Consider the following 14321-nt stretch of genomic DNA (forward strand, 5'->3'; position numbering starts at 1 on the left):
CATGAGGGTTTACAGTGCCATGCTATACAATGCTTCTTTTTTTGAGGTGTGTGAAATCCAGTACAATAATTGGGTACTTTCATTTGAACTGTAATCTCCACAGAAGCTGTTACATTTTGTTTGGAGAAATAATATTTTAAAAAATCCTACAAAACCAAACCAAGCACAAAACCAGCCCTTGTCAGATACCAGCTGCCCTTAAGGCTACCATGATCAAAGGATTAGATAGGATAAAATAATAACTTAAAAAGCTGTTTCTAATATTTCTGCAATTTCTGAAGACCTACAGCTTTTCTCTTCAGGAAGAACCTTGCTTCTCAAGACAGATTGAAAACTAGATGAAGAAGTACTGGAATCTGGGGGGAGTAGTGGTCAGATGGAGAGAACAAAAATTCAAGGAAGGCTTATTCTGACCAGTTGACTTCTCCTGGAAGTACTGACTTTATTATGACAACAGTGTGAAATATGGAGACATTGCATGATCAGATTCAGTTGATGAACATAAAGCTCAGCTTAACTTTTGGGATGGTTGGGATGTCCTTACAAAAGAATGACTCCTGGTTATCTTTGATAGGGTCACCAGTCCAGTGAAAGATGGCCTGAACGTCTTGCACTTACCAACATTGACTGTAACATGTTCTGAGTTCTTTGGAGGAAAGATTTTTAACTTACTAAGTGCCTTCTAAATCAGATTTGAGCAACAAAAAGCCTTGTGAATCACCCCATGCCATTTGTTTGGTCTGCCAACAGCAAAGGCTACTTGGGCTGGCCAGGTGGCAAACATACTTGGAGGCAGCCAAGCCAAGCCAGCTCTTGTCTTTCTTTCAGCCGTGGGTCAAAGCCTTGCAAGTAGGAGACAAGGAAGGGAGGTGACTTACTTGGAGGTGGAGTTGGGAGAGGAGTAGCTGACTAGTTATGAGTGCTTTCTACAGGGAGAGCTCTGAAGGGACAGGGAGTGTGGGAAGAACTGGGGATCATTGCAGAGAGGATGAAGGGCTGGTGAGTTGTGCTGGGGAGGAAGGGGAGAGCTGTGGGGGCAGGAGGCATTTCAGTGTGGGTGAGGGCTGTTGTTGGTAATACATATGGGCATAAGTTATAAACTGCATGGGTTTTTTCCTTGTGTTATGATGAAGCACCAAGTAGCTTGGGAATGGATTCACCTATATCTGTGTTCCCAAACCATTAAAAAATTATGCGCTATACAGACTCTTCCCTGATTTTCAAACAAACTAATTTCCTTAAATATAGTTGCCTGCTTTCATTCTTATGGTATCAGAACAGGCAAAGGGAGAAGAAAAGGAGTGGTATATTCTGTTCTAAAGAGGGATTCAAAATTCATGAGTAAATTACCTGAGAATGCATGCAAAAAAATGTATTGCAGGTGTAGGGCCTGATCCCAAATATCTAATTTAAGTAATAATTTTTTATTGCCTGTAGAAGTACATGGCTTTTGCACATCACCCTGTCCCAGGAGGCTGGTGTTGGGAAGTGTTTTAGAAGAAAGACTTAAATTTCAAGCTGTGGGATCCCTATGGAGAAAACGATCCTAAAATTTTGTCCATCTCAAACCAAACTTATATAGAGAAGGTATCAGGAGTTTATTTGGAGAAAGGATAGAAATTTCTAGGACAATGCTTTTCAAGTAATAGCTTCTGAGATTGTATTCCATAAATTCATCAATTCTCTTACCATTCATACTCCAGTCGTTATGTACCAAGAGGAAGGAAGATACTGCTTGTCAAGTTTATCAGTATACTACTTTGTGGTGATGTATTATGCTAGGTATTTTAGTTGCACTATTGGAAATCTCAGGAGTAAAATGTCAATCTAACTGGGGAGTGACTTGAATTACAGGGAATTCAGAGAAGGTTTTAATGTCATGTATGGACATTATCTATGTGCTAAGCAGCTGCTGTTTTCTGCTCATAGTAACTTTTAGCTGTATTAAGTGCCAGCAGTATTGGGTTTTTATATGGAATTCTGAAAGCTTGACCCCTGTCTCTTGCTATGAAGACTTTTTTTGTGTGTTGGTGTGTATCATGATGTCACTGCATGCTCAGAATTGGTGAGTGAGATCTTGGGTTCTCTTACAGGCTTTTCTCATGGCCACAGTTGGAGGTTTCAAGTGTGTCTCAAGCACAAAAGTCCATAAAGTTATCTTGTAGCTTTGTTGGAAAGCACTTGGCAAATGCTAGTATAGTAGAGAGCCAATCTGATGTTAATAAGGCCTCACTTCTTCTTGGCAGTACTAACTCCAGAAATTTTAGAAAAACAGATGCTTCAAAAATAGGCTGGGGGCTTCCATGGGACATCAAAGTTTAAGTGGCTGTTAGAAGGCTGTCAAATCTCTTTAAGCATAAACAAGCTGGAGTTCCTATCAGTCTGGAGAGCACTCAAGAAACTTCAGGCTGAAGAGGCTTGCTACACACAGGAATTGATAGACAACAAGGCAGTAGCATTCTGGCTTGCAAAGCTGAGGATTTGTGGTTAGGATAAGAGAGAGTACTAGCTGTAGAGATTCTACAGGGGTCAGGAAATGTAGGAAAGATGATATGGTCCTTGGCAAGTGACTTTTTCAGGAGGCTGCTTTGAAATAATAGCTGTTGCTCAAAGTGCATTGGGAAGTGGGGGCTTTGCCTAAACTAGCAAACTTTATAACAGAGTCACCAGACCAGCAGTGGAAGCAGCTGCATGTATAAAAGTGGTGTTTGTAACGATTGTCATGTTAGAGATTAGAGATAAGTTTCCAATTCATATGTTTGCTGCAACCCCACTGTGACTGTCACTGGGATGCTCCGTAATGCTGTTATTTTATTGATGTAGTGCCTACATCTCCAGTTCCCTTTTTTGGTATAGAAACTGTACAAACATGATTACATATAGTAAATGACATCAATGTAATTAAGTTTACTGATAGCCATGTCTTTATTGAAAAGCATAGCAATCCCAAGAAAACCATGAGGTTGTTCTTTTTTCAGCAGGGAAAAATATTAATTCTCATGAGATGCCTGACTTTATGATTGGTACAAAAATTTTCTTATGCTGGTGATGTGGAGAGTTTGGTTAGGTTTTGGAGGATAATTCAAATAGATGTCTTTCAGTACTCTGTTTTTCTTTCCCCATGCTATCACAATTATTTGGAAGCCTGGTTTGCTTACTTCAAGGCTGGGATTTTCTAAATACAGTGATTACTGCATTGTTAGCTTCCTTGTCCTTCAGAGTAAACTCATGAGCCAAGCTAGCAAAACTCATTGGTTTATTTTGGAATATGTTTCCTTGGTCAGCCAGTTTTCAGGATGTGAAGCTGAAATGGCAAGTGTCTGAGCACTGGCTGAGGAAAAACCCAACAGGTCATGAATTTTTCTTGACAGTTAGAACAAAAACATGTTTAACAGAACTTCCTATTCTGTTAGGTTTCAATTTATTACAGAGACTATATGGTTTCTGTATCTTCTTTTCTTTGATGTTCATGCATCAAGTGGTATTAATAATAAAAAACTGCAGAAATGTTTAAAAAATATAAAAAATGATGGAACTAACAAGATTCCTAGACAGCTTCATCACTTGGTCCATCACTGGGTCACTTTAAGCTGAATTTTCCTCTTGATTATTTTGCACACTAGCTTTCTGGATTCTTCCTCTTGAAGGCAGAGCCTTCAGAGTGTTGAAAATACAGTTAAGTAAGGCAACTCAAATAAGTAATTTTATACTGAATACCCAAGGAGGATATAGAGCTTGGTGATTTTCATGGGCTAATAAAACCAGAAAGAATGAGTTAGGCTGGTCAAAGCCTGGTAGAAGAAAATAACCTTAATAATTAGTTACATTAATACAGTACTTCTTAAATTGTATTACACAGTAATAAACTTCGGCTTAAAATGGTAGCTTTTATACTTATTTATTATGTTAGACCATTTGACAATGATTGAAGCTTACTTGTTTGGATTGATTTCTGTAATTTCAGTTTTTATAGATTCCTGATACTATATTAGCATGGCTTGCTAATGGGTTTTCTTGATCTTACACAACACATGAGGAGAGGGGGAAAGATTATTAGTATGTCATTCATAAAAGCATAATTATATACCCAGATACAAATATCACTCTTGTTTGACCCTGGATTGGACATTTGCAGAAAGGAATAAAATTGTTGTTTTTCACTATAGAACACAGTTATTGAATAGCATTTATTTATGTATTTCCACTTGACCAGGAGGCCAGTCTTGAAATATTTGTTGGTAAATGTATTTGGACATAATAATTTTTTTTCATTTTATTTACTTGCATTTAACTCTTGAATTGGCATTGCAGTGAGTAGTCATTTCCGCTGGGATTTCTAAGTGAAAGTGATTATTAATGAGCAACTCCTTTCTTAAAAAGCTAAGATAATAATATGTTTACTAACAGAAAGTGAGTCACTGTTGCAGTTCTGTCTATTTTCATAGGTGAACAGTGATGAATTTCTGAATCCTAGGAGGATAAAGAGATATTTTTTTACTTTGGTAAATTTTATGTTTGCTGAAAGCATTTAAAATCAAATGTTATAAAACCCAGCTTGAATCTCTTGACTCTTGCAGTGATTTTGTGTGGGGTTTTGAAGGATTCATCTCACCATGTCTGTTTTCCTTCTTTAATCCTTCTTGGGTTGTCTCCTTTTTTAAACCGCACTAAGGCTTCGAGGAGAGGCCAAAATCTATTGGAGGCTGCATGAAATCTTGCATGAAGTGAGGTGGAGGGAACAGATGACAGGAGATTCATCAGGAATGTTCTGAGAAGGGCTTGACCTGTCTATAGGTGAAAAGTGAAGTTGTGTGAGGATAATTCTTCCACTTCTCATACTGCTGGACAGGTCAGCACCTTCCTACCTTGAAACATTTAGGTCAGTGAGAACCCTTCAGGTGTCACAGGTAAAAGCACACCTGTTATCCAGTAATGACAACAGAAATAAGGTTTTTGAGCTTTCTGCATCCCTGGGCCAAAGCTTAACTCAGGCTATCATTAAAAGGATCTTTTTGTACTGCTTGCATTTGAAGCAGAACTGATTTTGCTAATACTTGCATACAGCCATGTTGAGAGGCTGAGGTGCTGTTGTGCACTGTACAAAGCTGAAGAAATATAATGTGGGTCTCTGTGGGTTATGTTCACTTTGGAACCTGAGATTTGTGTTTTCCTAAGAAATATGTTAGGCAGTACAGGGATGATAAACACTCATAATGTGAGGATAGAAATATTTAGCATTTGCTTGTACTAATTAATGTAATGCAGGTGGAATGGGGAGGCTTTGCATGTTTTATTAAATGCAAGCAGGAGCATGGTTGTCAACTGAGATTTTGTTGCTTGCTGTGGAGTGACCCTAAATAATTTCATGCCTGTTTAATAAACTGGGCAAAGTTATTTTCCAACCACAGTTTTCTTAAAAGAATTCAATTAAATTTTAAGTAAAATTAATTGTTTTATTGGAATCTTGGGGTAAAATTGAACTCTTGTGTTGCTTCTCTTGTCATAGATGGAAGAGTGGAAAAGAGGAGAAAGTCTCTCATGCATATATAGAAATACATATTTTTTTTCTCTCTCTCTCTCTCTCTCTCTTTTACAACCTTTTCTGTTATTTTCTTTCCCAGCCATTCCATTGCAAAAGCCTGAAAAATGTAAAAACTTACAATTAGAAAAAGAATTGGTGATTAAGGGATAAACAACTTCTTTTTTTTACCAGATTAGTTTGAAACCATTAATTCTGTAGCCCTGTGCAAGCTGCAGGGCACAGAAGGCATGGCAGTATCCCAGGCTGTGCCTTTGCCTGGCTGTACAGCTGGGGTACACATCATATTTAAGGCAAGTGGCTTCATCTTCAGAGCCTGTGTGGATCCACTTGCCTGTCACAGAGACACTTCTGGCAGGACCAGGACTTTTGGTGTCACTGATTCAGGGGGCAGGTTGCTTGTGTCCAGGCAAGCTCCAGGCCCAGGGAGGCAGTGGGATTGCTGGGCTGAGGGCTGCTGCTCTGCTGGGAGTGACTGATGAGCCACGACTTCCTCCGTGGCATGGTGTGCTTTTAGGTGTTTTGAATATGTCTTTGGGTAAGTATTTAAAGTGCTTAAGCAATCCAGTGGTCAGTGTAACCATTTCTATTCCCTCCTCCACAAGCATTGCTTCCATTTCTCCCTGTTCGTTTACCTGGCATCCTTTCTCATTGTCTTCTAGAAGGTGGCAAGTGTCATTCTGACCTACTAACTCCATTTGGAACTTCTGGCAGAAACTGTGTGAATTAATAGATTTAAATTGTCATTTTTACCATTGGGCTGAAGCTGTTAGAATTCCCTCTTAATATTTTTAATATACTTAGTTTCATCACAACTGGTGACATATTTTTTTCCTCTTCAAAAACCAAAATTTTTCTGAGCTGGGGGAATGGAGGGCAAGAAAACACCACATTATATAGTTGAAATTATTTTTATAGTATTAAGGTTTTTCTGCCTTTGATAAGTTATTTTTGAAATACCTGAGAAAGTGGAAAATCTGTTCCCAGGCATGGAATGTCCTTTCTTCATTTGTTGAACTCTTAAGAGGAATTTAGCCCAATATGGAAGAAAAATTAAAATACTGTAAATTTTAAAAAAATTAAAATATTGGAAAAAAATTAAATGCTGTATTTTTGAAAAATATAAAACTCTGTATTATCCAAATAAGTAAAAAAACATCCAAGCAAACAAAAAAACCTCAAAACTTTCCAGATTCCTAGTGGGGTAGATACTTATATTTGATTTCTACAAATGTTTTGTTAGAATTCCTGTACAATCTTTTAAATTGAAATGTCTTGGCTTTGCATTTTTCTGTGTTACCATAGGTGGCTTTCTATATTTAAACCAAATTCTTCAGCATGTGCAAAAGATGCAACTTCTTGATTTGTTTGGGGCAAATGATGCTTTGTAATTTGGAAGCTTTTTTATATATACAATTTTTGGAAACATAAAAAGTCCTAAGTGTATTTTCTAAGTGTAACAATTACTTTAGGAGCTCTAAGTCTCCTGAAGATTTTGATGTGAAGGAACTGATTTGCCAGTGTAACTTATAGTCCTGATAAATCCTTGTGTAATGCAGCAAGGCATAAAAAACTTTCTTGACTTTTGAAGCTAAATGGAAAATTACATCCATATCTAACTAAAAAATCCCAAACCTCACTTCTTCAAAGAGAGAAACAGATCCTTAAAAAATCCTGTTAATGGGAGCTAATTCTCTTCATCCTACTGAACTTGCTAATTAGTTTTTAGTCCACCTACCCTAATGTTTCTCAAGAGCTTGGAGTTGTGATACGAAAGTATTCAGTACAGGCAGAACTGGTAATGGGCACTAAACCATTCCATCCTCCCTAGCTTTTGCTCTCTTTTGAGACAGCAGATGGAGAGTAGTTACTACCATGCAACTTGAGACAGATTCTGAAATGAGACTGTACTGAAGTTTTAAAAAAAAAAAGCTTAATCTCAGATGCAGCTCTTTAAATATTTACGTATTAATACAAATCCTTGAAAAGCAAGTTGTGGTCCCTGTAATTATTTCCTCCTGATATAGGGGATCCAACTTGCTCTGTGGGCACAGGGATATAGCACATGGAGACAATGAAGATATTTTCTTATGTCATAATGTAACCAATTCTGTTTTGAGTGAAATTAAAAGATTTATCCCCACTCCCCTCCTCTTTTCTTGCAGGAGGAAAACTGTGGTCTTATGTCAGTAAGTTCTTAAACAGAAGTCCTGAAGAGAGCTTTGAAATTCCTGAGCCCAGAATGTCCAGTTCAACTAAAATTTACCTGGAGCAACCAACACCTAGTCCTAAAGAAATGGGAAGCAGCACTGATTCCAGAGAAAGCTATGGAGAGAGCATGCTGAAGGTGATCCCTCTGAAGAGCAGCCTAACGCCGAGCTCTCAGGATGACAGCAGCAACCAGGAAGATGGCCAAGAGAGTTCCAAGTGGATAGACTCAGGATCCAGCTCAGAAGAAGAGTGCACTACTAGTTATTTAACTTTATGCAATGAATATGGGCAAGAAAAAATAGACTCTGGCTCTCTAAATGAAGAACCCGTGGCCAAACTGGAGAGTGAAGGTCTTAATACCAAAGAGAGAAGTTGCTTACAGAAATGCAGTGTTGTTGGCAGTGATAGCTTCACCTGTCAGATTGTATCTCAGGAAAGAAAGCTTTTCATTGATGATGTAGAGTCAGAAATAACTAGCCCTGCTGGGATATTGGACTCATTAACTAAATCAAAGAACAGCCCCATGGAACTCTTCAGGATAGACAGCAAAGATAGCACTAGTGAGCTCCTGGGGCTTGATTTTGGAGAAAAATTATATAACCTGAAATCAGAACCTTTAAAATCACTTTTTTCTGGCCCAGATCGTGACAGAAGCTTGGAGGCCCTAGAGAGCAAAATGAGTGTGAAAGCTCATGACACTGTAAGCAGGGGTTCAAATGACTCTGTGCCAGTTATCTCCTTTAAGGATGCTGCTTCTGATGATGTAAATAGCACTGATGAGGGAAGGCCTGATCTCTTAATAAACTTACCTGGTATGTCTGATGAAACAGAAGAGGCAGCAGTGTCAAGGCCAACAAAATTTACAAAAACTGATAGGGACATGTTGGAAGTCAAGTTATTAGAAACCCCTGATGTCTTACAGTTAAATAATTCTGCAGAGCCATGTGAAGTGTTTGATCAGGAGCCAAAACATGTGGCACAAGAAGCTGATCATCCAGACCAGGAGGAAGCAAGTGGAGGAAGCGGTGTCACTCAGGGAGCTCTTGAGACTCTCTTTACATCTGGCCAAGAGGTAGGTAGTTCAGAAGATGAGGGACTGTTTCAAGGGCTTGGAGCCTGCTCCTTAAACGTGGCAAGCAAAGAAGAAAGTTTATTTGTTTCCAACCCGCTCTCAGGTGCTCAAGAAGTTAGCTTGGACGGAGACATCTTAAGAAACGAAGCAGTGTTGCTGTTTTCTGATCAAACTGAAGACTTTGGAAAACAGGAAACAGACTTGGCTTTGTTACCAGCATCTGAAAGTGAAAAGACAGCACCAAGCAAGGAAGACAAAACAGCAAGAGCAGGGGAGAAGGAAATACATCAAATCTTTCAGGACCTCGACGAAAGATTAGCCGTAACCTCCAGGTTTTATATCCCAGAGGACTGCATTCAGAGATGGGCAGCTGAAATGGTTGTAGCCCTTGATGCTTTACATAGAGAAGGAATTGTGTGCCGCGATTTGAACCCAAACAACATCTTATTGAATGATAGAGGTCAGGAACTTTTGCAAATGCATTTCTTTTTATTCGCTGTTGCTTCCAATTAACTGAGTAGGCGTTTTATCTTGTAATTAGTATCTTCATTTCCTGTCTAGAGCTTCATTATCAGTGCAGCAAATTCACCCCCAGTAATAGCTTCTAGTACTTAATGATGCCATTATTCTTAATGATACTGTTTTTTAGCTACAAAAGGAGTAATTACAGTTCACTTCTGCAGAAAATGGAAGGGAAAAATGTTTTGATTTCTCCTGTCGTTTTGTTTTTAGGACACATTCAGCTAACGTATTTTAGCAGGTGGAGGGAGGTTGAAGATTCCTGTGACAACGATGCCATAGAGAGAATGTACTGTGCCCCAGGTTAGAGCAATCACCTACAATGTTTCACTTGGAAAGTGGATGAGCAGCTTTCATTTTCTCGTGGAGCCTCTGTTGCAAGGAGCTTGAGATCATGCAGTATCTGAATTTTCTTTGCTTTTTCCTGAATGTCTTAAAAAACTAGAGTTCATAACTGCTTAACTGTTGAACTATGGTGGTGTTTGTTAGATAGTTCCATAAAGTGTAATTGTATTGAATATCTTGTTTAAGCAAATTTAAGGAATGTTTTGTTTTCTTGCAGTTATTTGCTATGTGTGGGTAAATCCTGATAACTGAAAACAGCAAATCAGGGAAAGTGCAGACTGAAAAGATGACCCAAAGAACCTTAAAAAAAAAAAATATATATATATACAGGCAAAGAACATAGAGGGAGGGAAACCATAGCAGTGTGAAAAATACAACCCTAACAGGCTCAGAGGTGCTTCTGACATTTTTTTATGAGCTACAGTGGGCTTTGAAATAGTTAAGAGAGCTCTTTTCTTAGAACTGCTTTCATCAGTCATGAGGGTGATAAAATCAATATCTCTTGGGTTTTGTAGCAAGGATGCCACTTGAAACCAAGCCTTCCCTCTTTTCCATTTTCCAATTTATTTTCTGCTAATATAGTGGTCAAATGGTAGTGACAGATGAAAATTGGCTGTTTTACTTCTACTTTCATACTTCAGAGATTTCATAGCTAGCTAAAAACCCCTGCTTTTAGAGTTGAGATGACTATTGGGAGGCTATTTAGATTTTCAGTTTCTCTTTTTTCTGTCCTGATTTTGTACTCTTCCTACTGGGTGCATGGTCTGGCAAGACATTGCAGCTTGGTGTGCAGGTAGTCCTCAAGCTCAGAGACTGCAAATGTGCTCAGAAAAAGTTTATAGTAAGAGTTACTATCAGTACAAGTTCTGAACGTAGTTTGGCACCAGATGTTTATTCTGTGATTTAGTCCCACAACTGAAGTACAGTAAAAAACTGTTCTCTGTGAATAAAGGTAATAGGATCTCAGCAAAAATTTGAATGCCAGCCTCTTAAGATAAATAGTAAATAAAGTCTTTCCAAGTGCAAGTCAAAAGGATAGGTATTACAGAAAATAATTCTTTTTATCTGTCAAAGCAAAGCCAACACCTTCATTCTACCCTCATCTTACTTTAATTCAAGTATAAGAAAACTGTGGAATCCCAGAAATTTTGATGGTTGTGTCCTGTTTGCAAATGTGTATTATATCCTGCTAGGAAGAGGTATTTTCCTGCCTTCCTAACCCAGCCCTGTACAAAGCTATCCTTAGTTGAGTTGCAGCAAAGATGGACGTGAAGCCTTTTCCCACCCTGATGTTATTAATGAGCTGTGAAAGTCAAAGCTTAATTTTTCTGTATTTTAATGAGGATCCAAAGAGAGGCTTCTTTTGCCCTCTTAGCCCCAACCAACCAACTCCTGCAGCCGTTAAGTGTTTAGGGAGCAGTTTTAGAATATTTAGAAGTCCCCAAATGCAAGAATAAAGTTTTGCACACCGTAATTTTTTCCACTTCATAGCACAGGTGTGGTATCCATACAGGCTTTTCTTGGTTAAGCTGCCCTCTCCTCTCTGCCCTCTGTGCCCTACCCTTAGCTGCAGTTTGGTTTGTGTGTCTATAGCTGGCAAGCTGCAAGATGAAGATTTGCAAATGCAAATATTAGAAGTATGCAAGATGGCTGAGTTGATACTGTGCTGTGGCTCTTACCTTTCATATTTCTTGATCTTAAGGGTATCTCTGCAAAACTTACTCTTATTTTAGTGTAGCTATTTCATGCTAATTTTTGAGTAGGAGTGCAATACTTGGTCTAGCTTAGTGGTATGAAATATATTTTAAAGCTAAGTGCCATTCCATTCTGAGCAATGATTTAATACCTGTACTTTCAATAACATATACACTGATTCCAGAGCAGCTTGCTTAGGTCTACTGCTGCTGCACCAACTTTTGATTGGTGCTAAAAAATAATCATATTGGTGGGTATTCTTTAGGCTTCAGTGTTACAGGAAAAAAATTCTTCACCTTATTTGGATGATCACTCTTCTTTTTGAGAAGCGTATTTGGTCCCCAGAACCCATGTTTCTTGATAGCATTGATTCTCAAGGTGCTTCTTGGAATAAGGATTTTGAAATTATACTTGTATTCAGTACACTAAGAGAATCCAACAACTTCAGGGTTTTTTGATTCTTTTTAGGTTGCATTTGAAAACTGTAAATGTTTCTCACAGCTTGCTTTTTTCCTGTTGAAAGAAGGGCTGCAGATCTGTAAAGGTGAACAAGTGATCTTCACAAAATTTCATCAGGTCTTACGATTTCTTATCATAATACAACACAGTGACTAAGAAAAGTGACTCAAAGTGAGACTTTATCTTATTTTGAATTTTCCTGGTGTTTCCAGCATCATGTGCTGTACCTCTGGGTACTCAGCCTTCTTTCTCCTTTCTCTTCTTTCTGAAGGATGGAGTGAACTTGGCTTGTAAAGTTTTGAGTTTAGCTTGGTGTGTGTTTTCATTAGAGTTCAGGATAGATTAGTGTTTGGATATTTTAAATTGTATGTTGTGTAATTTCAGTGTTGTGTTCTTTAGGTGCACTCATTAAAAGTATAAAGGAAAGGGAACATGCTTTTATCAAACATCTTAAGAGTATTGTGTTGGAGACAGAACACAGGATGAGTCCTGAGATGCAATTCTCTTTTTGCATTAATTTTGAGGAGCAGATTTTGGAGACATAGAGAAAGCAGAGGATGAATGTGTAAATAAAAAAGGTTGTTGGATACCTTCAATCTAAAATAGGCAGGAAGTTGTATTGCAGAGTTATGTGAAAGGTGTAAAATGTATTTGAAGCAATTTCCTTTTTAATTGATAAGATTTCAGGTGTTACTTTTTAATGGCAAAAGTTAATATGCTGCTTAGCAGTGAACTGCCTGAGGACATATTGAAATTTTAAGTTACTTTTGTTGATTGAAGGAAACATAGTCTAAATTCTGCAATTTATACATCAGAATCCAGTTCCTGGAGGGGCTAAGAATAATAACTTATTAATGTTGAAGCTTTTCAGACCAGGGGAGAATACAGGTCCAACTATGTGGAGCTTGCTTGCAGGATCCAGGATTTCTTTTTTTGTATTTGAAGCTTTCAGTATCCTAGGTTGTTAACTGGTTATTAAAACAAAGTTAGGAAGTATCAATACTGCAACAGTGATCAGATCTTTGCCATGGTGAATAGCAAGGACTTCCTCAGCTCTTGTTATCCTATGGAAAGTGGAGAGGCAATGTGACTGCATAAGTAGAAAAGAGATTATCCATTGTATAAATGAAATAATAGAACAATTACAAACATAGAGGCACCAGAAAGATGAGGGAAGGGATAGTTAAAAAAAAGCTGCATAACATTCCCTGCTAGCAAGAGAACTAATTTCGTATCAAATAGCAATAGTGTCATTTTATATCGTGCATAAATTAAAAAGCAGGGCTATATCTGTTGCAAGAAGTGGCACTTCTTGACTCTTGACGGCAGGTGGCATTGTACCATTAATAGATTTTTGCTGTTGCACTTCCTGGCTCTAATTTGCCTAACTTCACATAAGAACTGGAGATGAACGATGTAGTTTATTTGTGATGATTTGCATATCAAGAATTGTACTGGAAAGCTCAAAGTTGTGGTGTGTTATAGTGCTGTTGAATCTGTTGGTAAAGCTGGGTACCTGTCTTAACTCCTGCATAGTTCTACTGAATTAAAAAAAATATGTTCCTGCTGACCCAACTACTGCAACAACAAAGCAAGTGCTTAAAAGTAGTGGCTGTGCTATACTTTGATCAATGGCCAAACTAAACCTTTGCTGTTCACCTATGATAAGTCAAATGTTGTTTCTCTAACCCACAAGGGAAATGATGGATTATAAATTATCCCCTATAAACTCAACACCACTTCAAGTAAAACTGTGGGGGTTTTGGCCAAGAATAACCTATTTGCTTTTAAAGAAGAAATTTAGCACTTGTAACTGAGGATTTCTGCTGCAGTAAAAACTGGTTAAGGTGACTAACCTTTATAGTAATTCTGGTTTCTGAGTGTTTTAAAGTGTGCTAAGAAGCCAGTATCTGAATACAAAGTTATTAGCAGATGAGATGAGAATGATTCACTTCTGTTTAAACAGCCCTTTGCTCTCCATGCCCCCTGAGAACTCTTATCACTTATTTGTCCAAAAACCACCACAGAAACTAACAAAAATTCCCCTGCATTATCCACCTGCCTGGTGGTTGATATTATCAGCAATGTATCTCTTCGTTATTGTGCCTTGGTATTCTGAAGGGGGGAAAATTCCAGTAACAGATTCAATTTGCACAGACAGAAACTTGAGCAAATGCCAGCCTAGCAGGGGGGCCATTATTCTGCTCTATAAATAAGTTTAAAAAAGAAACAAACACACACACAAACCTGTGAATCAACATGTTTTGGTCTAATTGAGGGAAAAGCAAGATAGATGAATTTTGAAATGCAAATGATCACCTTCTGTTATTTAAGTGTTAGTTTTGCCAGCATTCTAATCTTAAATGTAAAGAGTTGTTACCTTTTGAATGTAGTAATAATTGTGGCTTAGTCTTCATAGTCATGACTTTTAAGATCAAATTGTTAAGTTTTTCCTTTTTTTTAAAATCCCCTTAATGGTAC

The 14321-nt window shown here is 38.0% G+C and overlaps 1 protein-coding gene across 7 annotated transcripts in view; it reads left to right on the top strand.

Moving 5' to 3' along the window:
- RPS6KC1 (ribosomal protein S6 kinase C1) overlaps nucleotides 1-14321 on the top strand; it is an 87741-nt gene that overhangs the window by 59095 nt on the left and 14325 nt on the right. For all 7 annotated transcript variants that reach the window (XM_030447067.1, XM_030447061.1, XM_030447065.1 and 4 more), the window contains 2 exons: nucleotides 7705-9282; nucleotides 9555-9644. In XM_030447067.1, coding sequence (XP_030302927.1) covers nucleotides 7705-9282; nucleotides 9555-9644 — 1668 coding nt within the window. The remainder of the gene's footprint in view (nucleotides 1-7704; nucleotides 9283-9554; nucleotides 9645-14321) is intronic.

This window comes from Calypte anna, chromosome 3 (assembly GCF_003957555.1).
Source record: "Calypte anna isolate BGI_N300 chromosome 3, bCalAnn1_v1.p, whole genome shotgun sequence".
Taxonomy (NCBI): domain Eukaryota; kingdom Metazoa; phylum Chordata; class Aves; order Apodiformes; family Trochilidae; genus Calypte; species Calypte anna.